Source organism: Prunus mume, linkage group LG4 (genome assembly GCF_029339155.1).
Source record: "Prunus mume cultivar Tortuosa linkage group LG4, ASM2933915v1, whole genome shotgun sequence".
In the NCBI taxonomy this organism is placed as follows: Eukaryota; Viridiplantae; Streptophyta; class Magnoliopsida; order Rosales; family Rosaceae; genus Prunus; species Prunus mume.
Genome location: NC_142701.1, coordinates 11,660,543 through 11,683,783, shown reverse-complemented (window position 1 = coordinate 11,683,783; position 23,241 = coordinate 11,660,543). Strand labels below are relative to the sequence as shown.

Genomic DNA, 23,241 nt, shown 5'->3' with positions numbered 1-23,241 from the left:
TTCAGGTGCTGTCCCACCTGAACCGTATTTTTCCGACTCTCCTGCACCCTCACCAAGCTTAAAAGTTGCCATTACGATTGCACCTTGTGCACTTTTTATGGCTCTTAGTGTGACGTTTTTAGCTTTAGTATGTCCCTCACCATAATCTTCTTCCCTATTTTTTTTCTTAGGTTGTTTATGTTTGATTCCTACAGAGATCTTCTTTTACCTAATACCATATTTTTTTCTTTTAGTACCAAGGCAGGGAGTTGATTTTAGTTTTAGCTAAGAACATGATTCTGCAGGGTTTTTTTTTTGGGGTCAAAACGTTGAAAATTTGTTACATATGAAGACTAATGTTTACATCCTTTGCTAAGCAAGTGAATAATCATTCTGAGTATCATATGGCAGTGGAAAGTTAAACCAAGTTTTGTCGAAAAAGTATTTACGTTCTAATTGATCACCTTTTATTTGTTACATATTTGGCTTGTTTATATAAAATAAAATAAAATAAAATCTTTTTGGAACACAAATGATAAAATTCTACAGAAATGAAGTCAAAGCAAAAGCATATGCTAAATGGGAACAGTTCCTGAAAGATTGTTGTTGTGACTTAGATTAAGGATGTGAGGGTAGACAAGACTGCACAACTGTTGGGCGATCATATGTCCACTTAAAAACTTGGACTGAAGTCGTAACATACTCAACATGGATACATTTGATCCCATCCATGAAGACAACTTGGAACAAATATAACTTGAGCACAATCATACATTTGGGTGAAAGGCATGAACCTTATAATTATTATTATTACTATGAACCCAATAGATGTTGGTTAGGTCTTGAGGTTTGATAAGAACTAGCAGTATTTTCTATGAAACTCACAATATTCAACCACTTAGGAAAAACACTGCTCATTGGGAGTCAAGTGCCTGCACACACATACAGACTAAAGCAATTTCCCAAGAGGCCTTTACAAATTTAAGTAATGAAATTCAGATTATTTTAGTACGTATAAAACTTAGTACATTTGATGACTTGCAAATCAGATATTCTTTACAATTATTTTGTTCAGATATTCTTTACATTCAGTATGAGTGATATCCTTGATGGAAGGAGCTCTCAACATCAGAGTTTTGGCTTTCCAATTCATCTGCAGCTTCCCCCCATATTCCCCTTTTAAATTTCCTCCAATTTAACTTTCTCAGCCAATGATCTACCAGCATCACTCCAAGACCAATGAAAATTGTTCCTAGAGTGCCTCCACTAACTGCCAGCAGAGTGACAAGGACAAATGCCGTCCCGTGGTTTCGTGGCATGACCACCCATGTTGCTGCAACATAAGCTGTTGCCATGAATGCCACAGCTACCCACATGACCTTGTGAGCAACCACCAGCAATCTCATCTGCGGCTTTCTCCGATAGGGGATGATACTGACAAGAACAATAACTATGGAGAGTGACGTGAACAGCGCAATGTCATTGCTTATTGCAAAGACCTTGAAAGCTGTTGTTCTGCCTGCCAATGTCTTCCCTTTCATTGCTCCTTCCTGATAGACACCACCAGGAGGGTTAATTCCAGCTGTAAAAGCAACTGTTGCAATCAAAATGGCAACTAGAGTTATAGTGTTCCTTGCATTTTGTATTGCCTCTTTGTATATCTTATGCTGTTTATGATCTTCACGATGCCTTTTGCTGGAAGACTTGCCTTGACGTGAATTGGTTGGTGATGAGGACTCAAGTTTGTATGCTTCCTTGTCAAACCTCTCTTGGACTTGATTCGGGAGTGATGACATTCTAGACTTGTACTGGTTCTCTTGCGGAATGTAGCTGATTTCTGGCAAAGAGGGGAAATTGCCATTTTCATTCATAATAGACATATCTGATTCGAATATGTAGCTCTGCCTTGAAGATAATGTTTCTGGTGAACAAGTTGTCACATTAATACTTTTTTCACCACCGGCTCTTTGGAATATGGTCTGAAGATTCCGAGTGTCTGCACAGTCCTTGGCCTGATTGAGGATGTCAAATGCTGTAAACCCTTTGCAGTTCCGGGAATTAATCTCCACTCTCGCTTTGTTGATCAAGAACTCAGCAATCTGGATGGAAGATGACATAAAGTGTTTCTATGAAAACATGATAAGCTTCAAGTTTATATTGCTTTTGAAAACATGTCTTTCTATTAAAAAACCTGATTGTGTCTCAGCCCTCAGGCCATTCACAAATTGTTTTGCTTCAGTTGATAGTTCAAATTCATTCCTTACCTCATAACGCCCTCCGGAAACTGCAAGATGTAAGATGGTGTTACCATACCGATCTTGACACTGCACGAGATTCGAACTGTTAGCAACATGCATCAAGTATAACAAGGCTTCAAATTTGCCGTATCTCACAGTGAGATGAAATATGGTCTCTTCTTCTTTTGTGAGATAATGGAAAGCTGCTGGAGCCTTCAGTGCAAAGTCTTCAAGGACAGAAATATTTCCATTTATTGCCGCCAAGTGCAAAGGTGTATAACCGTTGTTGTTATACTGCAACGCCAGATTCACATCCCGGTGTAGGAGCATCCAAGTTATCTCCCTGTGCCCTTTGTTGCAAGAATAGTGCAAAGGTGAATTTCCTTTCTCATCAGTCTTTTGAGCGTAGTCAGAGCACATGTTTAGCATCTCTCTAACAATATCTGCACCACCAATGGATTTTCAGACATAACTTGGACAACAAATCACAAGTATTATCGTGCATGATAGGCTAAAAAATCAACGAGAACAAAAAATTTCATGCAGACAGATACTAGGATAGTTAAGAAAGCATAAACTCAGCAAACTGAAATTTCCTAAGTACCTGCATGGCCGCTGGATGCAGCGACATGAATACATGTCTGGTCAAGCCCAACTTCCTCTAAACGTGCAATCCCAGGCTGCTTCAATAGGACATTTACCGCATCAAAATGACCAAGACTGCAAGCTACAAAAGAAGCACTCTTTTTCTCAGAGTTAAGCCTACAGGCGGCGCGGGGATTGGCTTCTAATAGCAGCTTTAAGATGCTAGCATTTCCTAGGCGACAAGCTTCATGTACTGGAGTCTCCAGGTGTTTGTTTTCAGCAGAAACCATTTCAGGGCACAGCTTAGTAATTTCAGACACCATGTCAATGTTTCCAAACTTCGAAGCAAGGTGTAAAACTGTGTCCAAAGAATCAGCTGTCCTTTCCTCGATAATCCCTTCGTTTTCATGAACTAAGCTGATAAATGCAGGTAAGTTGTTGCCGCTAATGGACTCTAAAAGCCTTGGATCCATTCAAAGATTCAAACTGAACTTGGAAGATGCTGTTCTTTAGAATAGACTTTGATTGAAGGCAAGTACTCAACTGAGCTATGCTGTAAAATGCCTATATATACACAAGAAAACTGGCAAGTTCTTGGAAAACACACACAAAGTAAGAAAAAAAGATGACTAGATGAGGAATATATATAATCCTTTTACCCTGCCATGCATGGTGAATGTAACAGAATATTCCCCATGCCAAGTTCTAGGCATCTTCAAGGAATATTGGTGTGGGGAAAAACTCTGCCACAACTAAAAAAGTAAAAGTATTACGCGTAAACTTGGAATCTATGTGGTTTTTGGATTAGAAATTTTTTTGTCTTTTTTCCAACATCTTCCCTTAACCAATTGGGAGCCTGGTTTAGTATATGACTGGTGAGGACTGAGAGGAGACAACTTTAAACTGGTCGGCTCTGACTCATTCCATGGTCGCATAGTCAAGTCTTTCTCTCATCTCATTCATTCTAGGAAACTCATGGTGGTCTATTATATTATAAGGAAAATGGCCCTTCTTTTCCTTGATATATATGCGACTGTGTTCAAAACACACTTCCTCTGTGTCCCCTTTGTCAAAACCATTCTCAATCGTAGCCAACTTGATATATTTTCAAGTCATTCAATGCAGACCCTGCTTGCAAATGCTGACCAACCTTGATGGACGACTATGTTGAGAGGGAATTGAGCCTATCCACAGATTGTGGATTGGTTTTGAATTGGATGTTTATATTATAATAATGGGAATCTCTTTCAATATTTGGAAGAGAAATGCACTAAATTAAAAGCTTGTTAATTTAGGATAAATGAAATTTTGAACTCAATTTTTCTTATAAAGCATTATAAGAAAAGGGCTTGTAGCCAAGTAGTTAAAAACTTTTACCCCTGCACTCGTCATCCTAATTTCAATTCCCCTAATATCACTTGTATTAAACAAAAAAAAAAAAAAAACCCGTTTTAAGTGGTTAAGCTCACAATTTGAGTATGATATGATGGGATAGTGACACAACAATATCATATTGAATATAAAATAAAGGATAATGCTAAAGGTAAACAAAAATTAAGGGAAGATACTTTAAACAAATTAAATTTTCATATCTTTCATTTATAAAAGTGACAAATTAAATTTGCTAAAGGTAAACAATTAAATTACTCAATGGGAATTCATAGTTCATGACTTCATGTCACTTATTTAAAATTGAGAGGATACAGAGCTTGTATTGTTGGATTTGGATTAGCAACAATGCTAATCAGTTGTGGTCCTGTCCAGAACCAATCATCTCGTAACACTTGTCTCTTTTATTTAAAAAAAAGGGAAAAAGAAACCGTCCCAACCGGTAACCGTAAAACATTATTCTCATGTTTCAGATACTCAGCAGGCAAAACCTTACACAAGAATTCGAACCCCAGCGGTTCCGACGACCGGCCATTGACGAGGATAGCAGGTAATTTTCTGAAATCATGTTTTTACAAGGTGCATTTTGGGTGCCCATTTGTTTCATTAAACTCTGCTTGTATTCCTTTGCTTTTGTTTCTGTATTGTCCCTTCCCGTTTGGGTTGTTCAATGACACCATTTCGACCCAAAAAAGAAAAGTTCAACAAGGGAGAGAGGGAAAGAAGCGGATCTGGTGTTAGGCTAAAGAATTAGGTGCAAAAGGTGATGTTTAGTTTAATAGAATTATGCTGATGTGGACTGATAAAAATTCATTAGATTAATTCAATGGTTAATTTTTATTTATTTATAAATGTATGTAAATACGTTAATGCTAAATGTAGAAGTTCGGGATTCAAAAAAGATTACCACATATGACAACAAATCAATACTTAAAAGCAAGACTAGAACAACCAGCAAAAATACAATCCAAGACTAGAAAATTCGTAAACTTTGAATCGGCTGAATGCCACCCAATAAGTTTTGTTTTGTTTCGACTTTTCTAAGTTTTGAATCGGCTGGGTTGTATGACTTACAACTCTAAGATGAAACTGGCCACCCAATAAGTTGAATAAACTTCCAAAAGTCGATACCATATATCATTGAATTTGAACCACAAAATTGATAGGATTTTATGACGGTTCAATTATGAAGGCTGATTTGAAAATGGCAATGGAGGGCAAATAATGGACGATAAAAGAAAGAAAAGTTTGAAGGACTCGAGCACAATGAATAATTTTTTAAAGGCTTAAGTACTATAATGCCCTCTAAAATATTGGTCAATTCCTACTTAACCCTCAAAGTTTATGTGACCCACTTTGTCCCATCGATTAAGGTTTCGTGTGTGTTTGCCTTTGCGTTTACTCCTATGATGGAAGGCAAAGTTCCCACGCCTTGAGAACCATAGTCAACAGTCGTTTCTTTGGTGTGCGCTAGTAATAAAATTCTAGCAGACTTAGTTTGGAATGGATAACTCATACCAAGTTACTGATTTATGCAAACAAACGATTGTGAATTTGGGTGAGGAATATCTCCCAAGTAAGTTCTTTTCTTGCCTCAAACTGGTGAGGACTTTAACAATTTATCTCAAGATAAAGAGTACTGCTCGCTGTAATGGTTGATAGAATTTAAACTGCTTTTAAGTGAATCGCTTTTACAAAACTATAACAATAAATACTCATGCTAGAGAGATGAAGATCTGATTGGAACTCCATTTACATCGAGATGGAAGGTTCTGCTATGGGTCGGACTGAAATGTCCGGCCGGATTTCGAGACGCTTGGGGGAACGCGTTGACAACCTTGATGCTAAGCTTCAACTATAAATCGATACCAAAGGTTGATTCGCAGAGCTTCAATGTACCTTAAGCTTTGTGAAGCTTCGAAAAGGTAATCGCTTCTTCATTGTAAGGCGTATGGTCGTTTTCGAGGACTTCTGGGCTAGAGATGTGACTGTAAAATTTGTTGAGGTTTTCATGTTTGGGAAAAGCTTAAGCTCTACCTGTCTTGGTTTTTTGCTAAACCAAATTTGTAACGAGAGAAATCTCGTTTTGAATGACTTATTTTCTAAGTCCAACCTTGGGAATTCTAATCTAAAGCTGGTTTTCACTTGGAATTCAAGTGAGCTTCTGGTTGATTTTGAGTTGTTTGTGGTGGCTCAATGAGCTTTGGTTGCTTCAGTGTTTTGAAGGTTTTTTGAGATCAAGTGATCATTTTGAGTTTTTGTTTTTGATTGATTTTTTGGTTGTCCCTTACCCTGTTCACTCCTTCTTGTATTTATAGTAAACTGTTTCTTCTCTGGAGTAGGGTGATTGTGTTTATTTATTGGGCGGCAAAGATATCTCCCCTTTTTCTCTTCTTTAATGGAAGGAAAGAAAATAGATTTCTTCAGTTTTGGCAGATAGGCTCTCAAATAGGCAATCACTTCTGATTTTCTTGAAAAGGAACCTAATCTCTCTCCCAATTTCAACCGCCCTGTGATATTTTACCGTGATGGTTAGTTTGATTCCTTTTCCGACAGCTCCTCGCTTTCCTACTTATCCCTTTCGAGATTGTAACTTGCTTATCTCCTTGGGAGAATTACCTTCTCAGAAAGATGTAAGAAAAATCTCAATATACATATATAAGAGGGATTTGATCTTCGCTTTTTCGAATCAACTTGATGTCATGAACCTTCAATCACTTCTTCTATGACATGCCATTCTTGACTTTCTTTATCCTGAGATGTCACGTGGGATTGTTCCTATTTCTGGGCTCCCTCTTTATATTGGGTCCTATGAGGCCCAGATTAGCTTGTTTGTTCGATGAGCCTTGGGCTGGTCTCTTGGTTTTGGGCTTCCATCTTTTCACTGGGTGTGTCAATTTTGGCCCAAACAATGCCCTTAAGTCTGAATCGTTTTGGAATGGTTTGCACTTAAATGATATGGCCATTAAATTGGCGCGTGGTAAATTCCCCCTACCTCACGCTCGCCACTCTTCCCACTAAGCTAGTGCCCGTGGCGCAGTTTTCATTACTAGCTTTTTATTAGCTAGTCAATATCAGGTGACGCCTTGTCTTCCACGTCGATGTCTTCTCTTTCCCACGCTCGCTTCTTTAAAAGAAAATTAAAAACCGCGCTTTTGTTCACCTGAAAAACCTAGTTCTTTCAAACTTGATTCCTCTTGAGCTTTTGATAACTTCCTTTCGCTCGATCCTGCCTTGCCCTTCCCTGTGAACCTCCCTTTAGAAAAATAACTCCAAGAAATGTCTTCCCAAATCCCGTGCTCCTTCCTCTGTTCCAGTTCTTCCAGACTACATTACAATGGGATTGATAAGCATGCGATAGAGGTTAGGAGCAAGCTCCATCCTTTTGCCCAGAAAAACCTAGATGAAAATGTCCTCCATTTGTTCGAAAACACCTTGGTGCTGGGGCCTCATTGGTTTGGCCCGTTCCTCCCGAGATGGCAGAGCTGATGAAGAAGGATGCTGAGGCCCTCTATGTTTCGAGAGCTCTTCTGCTCGCTTTCATTCTTGGGTTAGCAAGAATTTGAGTCGTTCGTTCCCATCCAGTGAAGTGAGAAATAGCCCAGTCAAGTGGGCTGATTGGATTGACAGACTTCTTCCTCAATTTGGGGCTCACCGAAGCGGGCTGGAATTTATGATGCCATACTCCTATCCAAGCAATCTATCAACAGGATGAGAACTTTGCTTGTGCTCTGTGTTTCGAATTCCGCCAGAATAACACCTTCGATTTTCGTATAGGCCCCATGGCTCCGACGCTGCTGGATATGGCTCAGATTTTTGGCTTTAGGCCTCATGGAAGACTGTTGATGTTGTTAGTGATTATCACAGAAGAAGGACCAGAAGCTAGCCAAGCTGCCATTCACTATTTCCCCTACGATCAACTGTAATTGCTCCTTCTCCAATTATCTCAGAAAATTTAGTCTTTGAGAAGGACAAAGATCAGATATGTTGTTCCTCCCTGTATTGGTGAACAGGTTTGTTCGCCAATCGCCTTCGCAGCTTCGCTTGAGTATAGGCATCCGCGTAAGCTCGCATAATCATACCGATGTTGGACTCGGGCCTCGCCCATCTATTCAAGAACTCGCATACCGCCACCCCGAGTATCCGCTAAATCTGCTTGCTCGGTGCCTTCGGATGATTCAGATCCGCCGCGAGTCTATTTTCCGAGTTAAGGTTTCCGGATATAGTTCGCTCGAGGATCGTTCGCTCAACCATTGTTGTCGGCGTGAAGTCCCCTGCGATCAATCAATGAATTCCCGATGATCTTGGGCATTGTACCAAGAGGTTCGCAGCGCAGCGATGGCAAGTGGTGATCGGGAGGACCTATCCTTGGTTTCAACTCGACATCGTCTGCTTGAGAAGGAGCCGAAGAAGAATCGCAGGAATCGGACTTTAGGAAGAAGTTCCTAAGTGTGACCTTACCCAGAGATCTGCCTCATGGAGGAGGAAAGCCTCCAAATTATCATTTAGGGCGGAGGTCTACCATCCCAACTTCTGTGCAAGGCAACTTGGCTGCCTCACCATACCCCTCAAGTCATACTGAAGCTGCAATCGGGGGTCTTCTTGGAGGGACGCGGATGACTTGGAGGTCCACAAAGATGCTAGATGTGCGGTGAATAAAATCAACAATAGTGCAGATGCCCTTTATCCTTCATGGGAATTGAACTCCTGCAGTTCTGCGGAGTTTGATGCTTGGTGGAAAGCCAGATTCCGTGATCGCCGCTTCTAGCACCGCACTTCGGGTCCTTTTAAGGGCTGGGACAATTGGAATGTCCATTCGACGAAGAGATTCACAAATTCATGGTGCAGACCATCAAAGACATCAACATGCAAGTTATAGAAGGTAATCTCTCGTTCTGTCATTGTTGCCCATTCTGTTTTTAGTGATGATGCTAATCTTTTCTGTCTGTACTCAGATCCCTCTTTGACAAAGAATATAGGGAGCCAACCAGCCCAAAGTGGAGAGGTGTTTGGTAAGTTCGTGATATTTATTCAGTTTCTCCTACTACTCTTCTACTGGTTTGACCTTTGACTTTTGTCCTCTGCATAGTTAATTTTGTTATTGCTGCTTTGGGATGCTGCCCTCGGGAATGGAGAAGAGGAAGAAGAAGAAGAAGAAGAAGATCAGGTAGAACAGACTCTGTTGAGGCCACTTCTCCCGTTAAAAGAAAGAGAAAAGAAAGCCCATCTATGACTCGGGTATTCTTTTGACAGTTTCCTCTTTGAATTCTTCATAATCTTGTTCTGTCAAACTTATTTTTTGTCTGTTGCAGTTGGAAGTCCTTCTCCTCTTCTTACTAAGTCAAAAAGACTTAGAAAGAAGATTGTAGAAGAATATGTGGCCCCGGAGGGAACTAGGGCAGTTCCTACCACCACTTACTGATGATGACTCGAGAGAGGCTTTGTGGAGCAAGAAAGGGAGCTGGAAGAACTGGAAGAGGTAGGAGAGGAGCCTCAAAAGAAGGCCAAAACAGTGGAAGAAGATGTGAGTTTTATATACTTGGCGATTTGTTTCACTGCACTCTTATTACCCTGTTCTAACTTCTATGCATCCATAGGAGGAAATTCTGCGAGGTGATAGCGGAGAGCATTGCCTTGGCTCAGGCAGCGAGGAAGATATAGGGCAGGGCTAACCAACTGAGGTGGCCCTTTTGATGATCCAAAGGCGAACATTCCCCGCTCCACAGTGAGGATCAGAGCAAATTGGATCGAGCACGGGAACAATCGAACAAGTGGTTCTGCTCCGAAACCATAGCAGTATGGTCTGCGTTCCTCGGCTTCATGGTGAGTTCTCGCCTTACTCGTCTTTTCTGTCTTATGTGGTTGTCCTATTCCTCTATCCTCTTTGACCCTTAAATCTTTATAGGCGAAACATCAGCTGGATCTTGGCGGTGAGGACCATCCCTCAGCCTCCGATTATTCGTGAGTGCTTTTGTACTTTTGTTTTCTTCTTTTACTTCGCCTTGTTTGACTTATGCTTCCTTCTACAGATGCCTATCGTTCCCTTGCGAGTTCATACGCCACGGCCTCTTTTCGATCCGAGCGGGATTTGAAGCTATGGACCTAGATGCCCGATAAGTTGGAAAAGCTCGGCTCTCTTGTTGGTAAGATAAAGTCCAGGCGTGGAAGAAGCAATGGAGAGATCAAGATCCGCATCACGAATTGATGGATGAGGACAGAGAGGCCTTTGATCGGTGATGAAGGATCTGGATCTCTGCATAGAGAACATGGCCCCAAAACCCATACTTGAGATGAGCCTTGGCTTGGCAAGGGATGTGTTTAACCTTCACGCCGTTATGAAGATCGAGGCCACCTTCAAAACCTCCGAGCTCGCAAGACCACTCCATGAAGCCAACTTGGCTGATTTCGCAGCGTATGCGAATCGACCACGGATGGTTGCGGGTACAAAAAGCCAAAGGCTGCAGATAATTTGAGAAAGCAGATTGTGGATCTTCAAAGGCACCGTGGAACGCCGAAGTACAAAGATGCATTTGGGTGGATTGAGTTCTAAGACCAAAGCCACCTTCCTTGTACAAAGCATGGTTGCGGCTTCTAGGCCACCCTGGAGATTGCAGAAGCTTCAATTCATCAGTGTGCTGCTCCAAAAGGAACTTTCTATCAAGAAGACTAACACATGCAAGAGACTCTTAGAAAACTAGGATTTTGATTTAGTCATCTTTTGCTTTTTCGAACACTTGCCGTGGGGAAGGCCCCACGGTTTATTTATTTTTAAATAAAGTTTATTTTTGTTGTAACTTCTAGTTTTTTTTATTTCTATTGATGGAACGAACGGAAAACAGAAGTAGAAGTACAACAAAGGGACAAACTCAAAGTAAATCTAAAACAAGGGTAATTTTGAAAGGAATCAAAAGATTTTTAGTGTAATCTTGTGTCTATCCCAGGGTCTGTTTGTACAGCCTGCGAATCCCACATGGTTGGATAAAACTTTTTTAACCATTTGCCATTGATTGGGGCCGTATGAATTTCTCCATCCCTATCCTGCAACCTGTATGCCCCCATTCCGAGGATCTGATTGATTATGAAAGGGCCTTCCCATGTAGGCGACCATTTTCCATAACCAGCCACATGGGTTTCGAGGGCAGAATCGCTTTCGACTATCTCCCTTCTTCAAAACTCTTGTTCCCGACTCTCTTGTTGTAGGCCCTTGATCCTGCTTTCCCGCCAGAGTTTGTTGAGAGTGTCAATTCGCACATCCAATCCTCCAGTTCAGAGACATGGCACGGGTAGTTTTCTCCTACTAAGTCATGTTGGTGAGCAATTAGAGGGACTGAACAGCTATCTCCATAGGCAGAATTGCATCATGACCGTAGGTTAACGCATGGAGTCATGCTCGCTTCTCTTTTTGAAGTTCTATATGCCCACAGAGTTTACGACTTCTCATGCCATTGTTTGGATTCTTCTCAAGCATTTTCCTGATAATGTTGATGATCACTTTGTTGCTTGATTCACTGTCCATTGGCTTGGGCATAATAAGGAGTGGATTGGAGCAGTCTGATTTTGAATGCCTCTGCCATGTCCGAGCATTTCTCCGGATATGAAGGAGGATCCTCTATCAGTTGTGATTGATCTGGGATGCCAAATCTTTGTATAATCTGCTCTTCTATGAAAATGATGATCTCTTGAGATGTAGTAGATTTAACAGACCTTGGCTTCCACCCACTTAGTGAAATAGTGCTGTGGCAACAATGATAAAGCGAGGTCTTTGCTGGCTTGGTGGATAGATCTTACCAATGAGATCCATTGCCCATCCTCTAAAGGGCCATGGTTTTACCACTGGATTCATGGGAACCTGATGGAGCTCTGGACTGGGCCGTGTCTTTGACAAGATTCACACCCCTTGGAATAGTTAATGCAATCTTTCATCATGGTTGGCCGAAGTAGCCATATCTCCTAATTAACCAGCACATTTTTCTCCCACCTTGATGCGCTCCATGATTCCTTCATGGGTTTCCCCCATAACTTTCATGTATTCTTTCTTTCCGAGGCACCTTAAAAGCACCTCATCCTTGCTCTTTCGGACCAAATCTTCATTCCACATAAGGTAGTTTAAAGCCATGATTCTGACTCTCTTCTCGGAGGGCAAAGTTGGATATCGTAGATAGGTCATGATAGGATTTCTCCAATCATCTTCAGTGATTGTGGCAGAGTTGACATCTATCTCCATCCCCCGCCGAACAGATGGTAGGCTTTTCTTTCCTATCGATGATTCTTTGTACAGTCTTGGGCATTTGTACGCTGTTGCCACTGGCCAATTCATTGGCGCAAAATTTTCTTCCCTTGGGATATGTTCCCATGTGGCTTCTCTAAATGTCAGAAGATTCCTAGCTGCCACCAAGTAGACACCAAAGAAGGGCTTAGGCACTTGTATTCCCAACAATTTGTTTTAAAACCAGCATGGAATCTCCCATTTCCCAGATTGGATTCCTAGTTCTACCAGTATTTCTAAGCCAATGATTAAGGCCTCATATTACCTTTGTTGGTGCATTGGAAATCAATTGGAAAGAGTAGCGATGTCGATTCCAAGTGGTTCTTCCAAGACAATTCCCCTGAAGTTATATCGCTTTTGATCCATCAAAGTATAACTTCCAAGGTGCAAGATGAACTGAGTAGATAGGATTGTTGAGGTGTGAGCTCTGGTTAATAGATCTGCATTTGCTATGTCTAAAGAGTCCATATTTTCAATCTCCTCTCCGGATGATCTGCTAGGAAGTGCCACAGCTTGTCCTTTGACGGCTTTCGAGGAACATATCAAGGTAAATTCTATCAAGGCCAAGGTCCATTTTCCAATTCTGCCTCTTAGCATTGGTCTTGTTAGCATGTATTTGATCAGATCTGTTTTGGCAATGATATAGATGGTGTATGGCAGCATGTAATGTCTGAGCTTTACAGCAGTGAAGTACAAGGCTAGGCAAAGTCTTTCAATTGCAGAATATTTTCTTTCCACTGTTAGAGTTCGCTTAGGTAATAAACCGCCTTTGTTCCTTTCCTTCCTTGTTATCCTGAGACCAATAAACTTCCAATGGATACTTCTGATGCAGATATATAGAGCTTGAGTGGTCTGCCTCTCTTTGGTGGGGACAGAACTGGTGGATTTGAGAGGTAATGCTTGATTTCCTCAAAAGCTTGTTGGTGCTGCTCTTCCCACTTAAAGGTTTGTTCTTGTTTTAATCTTAACAAAGAAGAGAAAGGTTTGGATCTTTCCTGCAGAATTGGATATAAATCTCCTTAAAAAATTAATTTTTCCCAAGAGACTTTGCAATTCCTTCTTGTTCCTAGGTGGCAAAGCTTCTATGATGGATTTTGCTTTGTTTTTGTCGATCTCTATGCCTCTTTGGTGGACCAAGAATCCTAGGAAATTTCCCGCTTGAACTCCAAAAACGCACTTCTTTGGGTTCATTTTCGTTTATGTTGCCTCATTCTTAGGAATGCTCTTTTAGATTTGTCATGTGGTTTCCCTCCTCTGGTGATTTAATCACAACATCATCAATATAAACTTCCAGGGAATGTCCAATCATATCGTGGAAAACAGAATTCATTGCCCTTTGATAGGTAGCCCCTGCATTTCTCAAGCCAAATGGCATTACAGTGTATTCAAAAGCACCTATATGCCCCTGGACACATGAAGGCTGTCTTGTGGATATCTTCTTCTGCCATCATGATCTGATTGTAACCTGCGTTGCCATCCATAAAAGATAGCATCTGGTTGTGGGCAGCTCCATCTACTAGCATGTCGCCATTGGCATAGGGTACTCATCCTTGGGAGAGGCTTCATTGAGTTTGTAATCCACGCGGATTGCCCGCAGTTTTCCTTTTTAGAACCGGTACAATATTAGCTAGCCAATCAGATAGATGGCGGGCCTGATGAATCCTGCCTTGAGCAGCCTTTCTATTTCTTCTTTGACTTTTATTTCGTGTCCATGGACATCCTTCTTCTGGCCTGTTTGACCGGAAGGTATCCCTCTTTGATTGGCAGCTTGTGTTCTACCAATTCCCTGTCTAATCCTGGCATCTCATGATAATGCCAAGCAAAACAATCTTTGAACTCTTGTAGAAGTGCAACGAGTTCATTCTTAAGTGGCTCTTTCAATAGTGCGCTGATAAAGGTAGGCCTTGGATCCTCCTCTGTTCCTAAGTTTATTTCGCAAAGGATCTTCTACCTCTGGCAGAGAGTCATCCAGTGCTGGTGGTGCAAAATCTAGCACTTCCTCCGTAGTTCCTCTTCCTCCCGGCTTTAGGTGCTTTCATGAGTGAATTTACGCCATATTGATGGCTGGATTCTGCAAAAAACTTTCTTTCCTTCCAGTATATCAACAATCTTTTTGTAATGGACCGGATTGTTGCAGCTCGATCCTTTTCTTGTTGATTGGGACTAGACATTAGTGCTATGGAAATTTAGAACAAAAGGTCTGTTCCAATCCTCCAAGGAATTGGTTAGACCTTCTTCAATGAGCCTCTGGGCCGTGACACCATGGGGGCGGCCGTTCTGGTTGACTCCAAAGAAGGTGAAAGGACCAAGGTCATCATGATAATACCTTGCCTCACAACACATGGCAGAAGGTAGAAATGGCCGTGGATCGGCCTCTATTATCTCCATGTAGCCTTCTTCATTCCATAAAGCTAACTGTTGATGAAGAGTGGAAGGAACACATAGACTCTGGTGAATCCAGTCTCTGCCAAGCAATGCATTGTAAGTGGTAGAGGTAGTTTCTACCACAAAGAATGCAACCTTCAGCTTCTTGCTTCCTACTAAAACATCCACATCTAGGATCCCAAGGGTTTTGGTGATGCCTCCTGCGAAATTGGTGACGGTCGCGGTTGGAATTAAATCCTTTTCTGTTCTGCCCATTTTGCTCAACATTCGTGAGGCAGAAGGTTGATGGCTGCACCTCCATCTACCATAGTTTTGGGAATAGGAACACCCCAAAGTTTGCGTTATAAACAAGGGTGCGAGGTGGTTTGCCATTTCTTTGGTTGGTTTGGAGAAGCAAAGCGATCTGTAGCCAACTTGTGGGTTGTTCATACATCCCTGGGATGCATTTCTGCTTGATACGGCATTTCTTCCGCTTCGCCAACTTTGCATTTAAAACTTTGTTGGGAAAATACGTCTCCGTCAGTGCTCTCTGTCCTTCTACGCCCGAACTTTTCTGCGAATGAACACCATATTGATGCCTAGGTCAGCACGTAACAAGTCCTCCAACCGCACCAAGGCCTCGCTTCGATCCAACCTCCGTCATAATCCATCTGTTTTCTATCATACTCCTCCGTCCATTCTCCTAGTTCTTCTGTTCCGAGGAGCGCATTTTGGTCATCTGTAGATGGTTCATAATCCAGTGCTCATCTTCATATTCCTCAACCCAGTCTCCTTGCCCTTCTCCTGGAATAGGATCGGTTTTTCCTGCAGTCGGGAGTTTTAAGTAGGTTTTACGAGGCGGAGGTAGAATGGATAGAAAGGTTTCTTTGAGGATTACTCGCTTTTTCAACTTCGTGGTTGAGAGATTGCTTGTTACATGTCTGGGAAATATTTACGCTCTTTCCCTTTTTGGCGGGATTGGCCTCTGGAAGCACTGTATGCTTTTTCGTTATTGAGGAATGTGCGATCTTGTCTACAACCCCCTCCTTTGGGTTTTTTTCCTGCTGCGCCTTATCTCAGGCGTGGTTCCAATCCGTCAAAAACACTTGGAGTGGGCAGATCCCTGCTTTTCGGGGATTACCTCGGCCGACCTCACACTTTTTCTGCAGAGCACTATTCCAAATTAAATGGTTGCTTTTGGTCTTTCCATAGTCTCCTTTGAAACTATTTCGCTTCTACCGAGTCACCTCATATAGTGCTCCTTCTTTCGCTACGCCAATTTAGGTTGACCATATTAACTTGTAGCGGGGAAAAGGATCTGTGGTGACGGATGGAGGTTTTTACGCTAGCTTGACCTTCTCTTTTATCCCTTCCTGTATAACATCTCTGAAAACAACACAACTATTGGTAGAATGATTCCAAGAATTGTGCCATCTGCAATACTGTCTGCCCTTGAGTTCTTCTGGTTTGGGCATTCTGTGAGGCGTCTCTATTGCTTTCTGTAGCAACATTTCATCAAACAAAGCATCTACTTTGGTCAGATCGAAAGAATATACTTTGTTCTGCATGGGTTTGTTTGGAACGAACCCTCCTGTGAATGGTGGCGGCTTTTGATCCCTTGGAGGCTTTGTAAGGGTTTTACAACTGATGGGATGCTTTAATTTTGCCATTTCCGCAACTGCAACCTCTCTCTCCTCCGATTCCTCTGCATCTTCTTCTGACTCCACTTCAATCATATGTATTGAGGAAGAAGGGGATTTGTAATACGTGCCTTTGGAAGAGTTTCTCTTCTCTGTTCCTCTCTGAGCAATTCCTCGTACGCTATCCGCCAGCTCTGCAGATCTCAAACAACATCCCATCAAATCTTTTCCTCGAGAAATTTTGAGGGCAACTGAGCCATTTGGATGAAGTGTCTTTCTTCGATGGGGATTCGACACTTCATTTTGAGTTTCTGAACTGCTTATAAAGTCTTGGGCAGTTCATCTTCACTCTGTTTGAGAGCGGCAAGGTCACTGATGGTGACTTCTGAATCCTGTAATAGTAGTCATGGAAGACGCTCTCCATTTGCTCCCAAGTCCGAATAGAATTTCTTTGGCAGTTAGTGTACCAAGTGAAAGCTTGTCCAGAGAGAGAGTTCCCAAAAAGTCTTAGCTTTAACAGTGGGTTATTCTCTATGGCTATGCATTGGGTGGAAAATCTGCCTACGTGCTCAACTGATGAAGCATGAGGATCCTCTCCGTTGAATAAAGTGAAGTTTGGTACTTTAAAACCTGGGGACAAGGGTATCGATCGATGTAAGGTGGATATGGCTTCCTATAGGTGGGCCTTTCCCCCTCACAGCTTCAGTGCTCCATCATTTCTTGATCATCCTCTGCAATGCCCCACGTCATTTAGAGCATTAACGGGAGGGGTTTTGTCCACTGATACTGGCCGAGCAAATCATGGTTCGCCTATATGGTCTAGGCGAACTTCTTCCTTGTGCTCCTCGGCTCTTCCAGTCTGGTGGTTCCTCAGTTTGCCCCGCTGCTTACTCGTTATTAGCATAAGGATAGTTTCCCCTCTGCCTCTCCTTCCTCTTGCGGTGGAGGGAATGGATTGGAGTCCATCCTTCGGGCTGTAGGGTAATATTGCTTGGCTGGCAGAATTTCCATAGGGAGATCTTGTGGGGCCGCTTGCTGCGGAACAATTTGAGGCTCGCTGATTCTCAAGGGACTTGTCCTGGTGCAGAGCTCGGCCATTGGGGCGACGCTTGGACAGAAAACCACTTCCTGTGTCGGCTGGATTTCTCCCGTTCGTATCCGGCTACACCGTACAGCGAGAGGATTCTCTTGATATGGCCATGCCAATCCTCGTGGGGACCATAGGAAGGTCTAGTTCTGGACCACCTCGCATCGGGATTGGGAATTCGCCATGGTGACCTCCCGATCCTTCTGAATTGCTGTTGACATATTATTTAGGTATCTTGGCCTTTGTGTTGTGATTACGCAAAGATTTGGGAGCGGGAGGTCCAGGATGCCGCTCCGAGGGCCATGATGTCGTGGTGCTAGACCTTCATGGGTAAAGAACTTAATGAGAAAATGTATACCTTGAGAAGTCCCACTGGGCGTGCAAATTGTTTGCCCGTTTTGCGTTTACTCCTATGATGGAAGGGCAAAGTTCCCACCGCCTTGAGAACCATAGATCGTCAACAAGTCGGCTTTCTTTGGTGTGCGAGTGCCACCTTTGCTAGTAATAAAAATTCTAGCAGACTTAGTTTGGAATGGATAACTTGCGCCCCAAAGTTACCGATTTATGCAAACAAGCGATTATTGTGAATTTGGGTGAGGAATATCTCCCAAGTAAGTTCTTTTCTTGCCTCGGTGGTGAGGACTTTAACAATTTATCTCAAGATAAAGAGGTCGTCTCGCCGTAATGGTTGATGGAATTTAAAGCTTTTAGGCGTAACGCCTTTTACAAAACTATAACAATAAATACTCATGCTAGAGAGATGAAGATACAGATTGGAACTCCATTTCGCCGAGATGGAAGGTTCTGCTTGGACTGAAATGTCCGGCCGGACTCGAGACGCTTGGGCCGGATCGAACGTTGACAACCTTGATTTGCTAAGCTTCAACTATAAATCGATACCAAAGGTTGATTCGCAGAGCTTCAATGTACCTTAAGCTTTTGTGAAGCTTCGAGTGGGCAGAATCTGCGCTTCTTCAAATCTGTAAGGCGTAGTTTCGAGACTTTGGGCTAGAGACTGCTGTAAAATTTGTTGAGGTTTTCATGTTTGGGAAAAGCTCAAGCTCTACCTGTCTTGGTTTTTTGCTAAACCAAATTTGTAACGAGAGAAATCTCGTTTTGAATGACTTATTTTCTAAGTCTGAACCTTGGGAATTCTAATCTAAAGCTGGTTTTCACTTGGAATTCAAGTGAGCTTCTGGTTGATTTTGAGTTGTTTGTGGTGGCTCAATGAGCTTTGGTTGCTTCAGTGTTTTGAAGGTTTTTTGAGATCAAGTGATCATTTTGAGTTTTTGTTTTTGATTGATTTTTTGGTTGTCCCTTACCCTGTTCACTCCTTCTTGTATTTATAGTAAACTGTTTCTTCTCTGGAGTAGGGTGATTGTGTTTATTTATTGGGCGGCAAAGATATCTCCCCCCTTTTTCTCTTCTTTAATGGAAGGAAAGAAAATAGGATTTCTTCAGTTTTGGCAGATAGGCTCTCAAATAGGCAATCACTTCCCTGATTTTCTTGAAAAGGAACCTAATCTCTCTCCCAATTTCAACTGCCCCTTGTGATATTTTACCCGTGATGGTTAGTTTGATTCCTTTTCTGGACAGCTCCCTGCTTTCCTACTTATCCCTCTCTGAGATTGTAACTTGCTTATCTCCTTGGGAGAATTACCTTCTCTGTAAAGACAGAAGAAAAATCTCTGAATATACATATATAAGAGGGATTTGATCTTCAATTTTCAGAATCAACTTGATGTCATGAACCCTTCAATCACTTCTTCTATGACAGTTGCCATTGCTGACTTTCTTTATCCCAGAGATGTCACGTGGGATTGTTCCTATTTCTGGGCTCCCTCTTTATATTGGGCCTGTGAGGCCCAGATTAGCTTTGTTTGTTCTGATGAGCCTTGGGCTGGTCTCTTCAGTTTTGGGCTTCCATCTTTCACTGGGCTGGGTGTGTCAATTTTTGGCCCAAACAGTGTGTCACTTAACCACTTTTCGTCAACGCTATCCCAAGTTCCATTAAAATGATGACGTGGTAGGGGCATATTCGTCAATTCAACTGAGATGAGATTTTTCCCACCAATCTGAGGTTGTAATGTGTACTTGTGGACCCCACCTCTAACAACTAAGAAGATAAAACGATCGTTGGGCCTATTGATGTGGATTTGTGGACCCCATCTCTAACAAAACAACCACTATAAAAAAGGAATCTCTGAAAACTCAAAATGGGAAAAAAGAAATCAGCTTGGGAGGGAAAATTGAGATTTGGGGATTTAGATATAGGGTTTGAACACACGATCGAGAGAAGGAGAGCGCTGTGAGTTGGTTTCGAAATCTTGAAGGCAAGAAGAAGCGATGCGACTCAACGATGATGCCCTTTTGGTGAGAAGCAGGAGAAGTGTAACCTATGTAGGGTAAGTGATTCTTCTGAAAAGGGACCTGTTTTTTGAAAAGGAATCTTGTCATGCTATGTGAAAAGAATGTTGTTCTGATAGTGATGCGCGTTGTGTAGAAATGGATAGGCTTTAGGTCTTTTTGTGTTATATGCTGTCGGGAGAGTGGGTTCAAATGCAGTATACCTTTCCTGATGTGGTCTAGTTTTTTGTTTTCTTGTAGTTGGCTTTGAATACGTTAATCGAACCATGTTTGTTGTCTTGCTTTTAATGATTGGCTTAGAATACTGGTTTGCAGTTCTTAAAGACAAACCTTTTTTGTTTGTGTGTAGAGGACAAAGAGTTGGTGACTTTTGAAGTGCATCATGGTGGTAGAATTGTGAAAAACAAACACAACAAGTGGTGTTATATTGAAGGTCTATAGGATATTTGGATTGGTGTCTTATAGAGTATATAAATATGTTAGAGATATGGGAGCAAGTGAAACTGCTTGGGCACATGGGGAAAATATCATTTAAAAGAGTAGCAAATGATGAGTTAGTGGATATAGACACGGATGGTGAGCTGTTAAGTTTGGGTGATAAGGTACCACTTTCTTATCAGAGAGTGGTGCTAATTTATGCACAACACACTGAAGGGGAAGGTGTTACAGTGAATGAGGATTGTGAAGAGGTAGGTGTGGCTTTGAATGAGGATAGTGAAGAGGAAGTTATGGCTTTGAATGAGGATAGTGAAGAGGAAGGTGTGGCTTTGAATGAGGATATTGGGCATGCTACTAAGGATATTGGGCCATTAAACAATGATGAAAATGGGGCTTTTACTGAAGGCAGTGGGCCACTAAATAATGATAAAGAGGGGAGGCCTTTTACTGAGGATCATGGATCTAGTTGCACAGTTCAAGATTGGGATTTAAGTGATGATGATGGGCCCCTGAACAATAAGGGTAATGGAGCTGATATATGTGATACTAATGTGGAAGACAAGAATGAAGACACTGAAGAAGAAGACAAGGAAGATGACCCTTGTTGACATTGCTCATGAGCAGAGTGAAAATGAATGTAAGTTGTTGGAAAAGGATGATAAAGCATTTGAAAATTATGTATACCATCATGAATCCGTTGAAGACAAGGAAGATGACCCTAATCTATCTTCCCATTGGATTACGTTTCTCCCTCTTCGATCTGACCTCTTCTGGAGGTTGCAGCAGCTAATCCAAAACTCGATCTCTCGCGTTCCCATCGGAAGGTGTATAGAGCTCTTACTATGGTGCTTGCATGTAACATCCCACATTGACCAACGGAGAGGGGATGATGTGCCTTATATGTACATACCCACCTCTATCTAGCACAAGGCCTTTTGAGAGCTCACTGGCTTCAGATTCCATGAGCGAGTTTGAGATAGAGCAATCCCAGGATGAGTGACCCACTGTGAAGTTGCTCGTGAGTTCCCATAAACAAAACCTTGAGGGTGGGGGCCCAAAGCGGACAATATCATGCTATGGCGAAACTGATCCGGGATGTGATAGAATGGTATCAGAGCCCTTTTGCCGTGTGGTGCGAGTGTGTCGACGAGGATGTTGGGCCCTTAAGGGGGTGGATTGTAACATCCCACATTGACCAACGGAGAGAGGGTGATGTGCCTTATATGTACATACCCACCTCCATCTAGCACGAAGTCTTTTGGGAGCTCATTGGCTTTGGATTTCATGGGAACTTCGAAGTTAAGCGAGTTTGGACTAAAGCAATCCCAAGATGGGTGACCCACTGGGAAGTTGCTTGTGAGTTCCAAAAAACAAAACTGTGAGGGTAGGGACCCAAAGCGAACAATATCGTGCTATGGTGGAGCCGATCCGGGATGTGACATTGCACCACCTTTTTCCACTTTCTTGATTCTTTGGACTTCAGGTTTTAATTTCCCTTGGTTTTGCTTTGATTGGTTGCTGCATTCTCTGTGGGGCATAGGTGGGTTCAACCTTGGTGGAATTGGTGATTCTACAGCGGTGGTGCGCTCCATGTCCTCTTGTTGACTGCGATGGCTTTTGTGTGCTTAGACTAAGGTTTGCCAAAATTCTAGTTTTGGGTGTGAATTGGTATGCTTATTTTTGGGCTCTGATTGTATTTGAGGTGGGTCACTGGACTACGTGTATTGTCTTATTTTGAGTTTTTTGGTTATTGTGATGGGTTTGCGAACTTTGTTCTAGACTTGATTTAAGTTTAGATGTTCTTTTTCGGTTGTCTTATGGTTCTATTATGCCATTGGTTTGTACTTTGTACACTTGCCTATTTAACGTTTTAAGAAAATGAAATAAGATTTCGACCCAAAAAAAAAAAACCAAATATATCGACGTATTACCAAAGAAATATGTAATTGCAGCATGCTTTTCAAAAGATATGCACGATCCAAATGGGTTGGTCCAAAATTGCAAAATCTCTTAACCCTAGTTGTTTCTCCATAAGATAAAAGATGATGTTATGTGTTGGACTTGCCCCCCCATATTGTTCCAGGCTACCAACATCATCATTCTTAGTTAAGGCATCAAGTTCCTCTCGTCCAATTCCAAAATCACCAGTAGTACTGGTTGGTCTCAGTGAAGTCCCTAACAAACCAAAGAAACAAAGTTAGTTGCACAAACTAATAGCTAAGTATAGAATTCTTCGTTCCAAAATCACCAGTAGTACTCGGTGATCTTAGTGGTTGATAGTGTACCAAAGGCACTTGTCATTATGTGGTTTAATATGAAGAAATTAGATACCGGACATAAAGAAGACACTTACTTTCAGCACCTATTTCTTCTTACAAGTCAATCATAATTAGGCATATGTGTTCATTTCATTCTTAATAAGCAATCACACTCGTGCACATGTGCCAAATTATAATTGGCTTGAATGACATCTACTTAGATTCAAGGAGCCAAGCTAGCATTATTCTTTTGGAAGTTTGTTTAGATTGAATTCTGAATATAAATTTTAGCTTTCATCGAAGCCTACTTTGATTTATCCACTATTCTATTAAATTCTTGTTTCTAAGTTGGAAAACAAACCCAGCATATGTTGCAGTCTTTAAAACAATAAAAGATTTACTAAATCTATGCATGTTGCTATAATGTGTGATTTTGATATTATTATGAGTAGCTTAGCAAGCAGTAAACATGCTCTGTAAGGGAAAAGGAATGCCGAAATTCACTGAAGATGGACCTTGATTAATATTGCAACATTCGTCTTCAAATTCGAAATAGTTATAGAATATTATTGCATAGGGAATATATATTAAATGATATCATTCTAATTGATTAATGTTTATGTTGCAGGTT

At 41.7% G+C, this 23,241-nt stretch overlaps 1 protein-coding gene across 2 annotated transcripts; it reads right to left on the bottom strand.

Annotated features, from left to right (window-relative positions):
* Nucleotides 1–965: 965 nt before the first annotated feature.
* LOC103327869 (uncharacterized) lies at nucleotides 966–3,484 on the bottom strand. Of its 2 annotated transcripts, none has more exons than XM_089049520.1 (3): nucleotides 2,821–3,484; nucleotides 2,244–2,659; nucleotides 966–2,105 (listed from the first exon to the last, which is right to left on the bottom strand). In XM_089049520.1, exons 1-3 carry the CDS (start codon nucleotides 3,272–3,274, stop codon nucleotides 1,068–1,070), a joined length of 1,908 nt encoding a protein of 635 aa, XP_088905646.1. In that variant the 5' UTR covers nucleotides 3,275–3,484; the 3' UTR covers nucleotides 966–1,067. The 2 variants fall into 2 exon arrangements, with proteins under 2 accessions (XP_088905646.1, XP_008228457.2); XM_008230235.3 differs by having other exon boundaries at nucleotides 966–2,078; nucleotides 2,821–3,477.
* Between the last annotated feature and the right edge of the window lie 19,757 nt (nucleotides 3,485–23,241).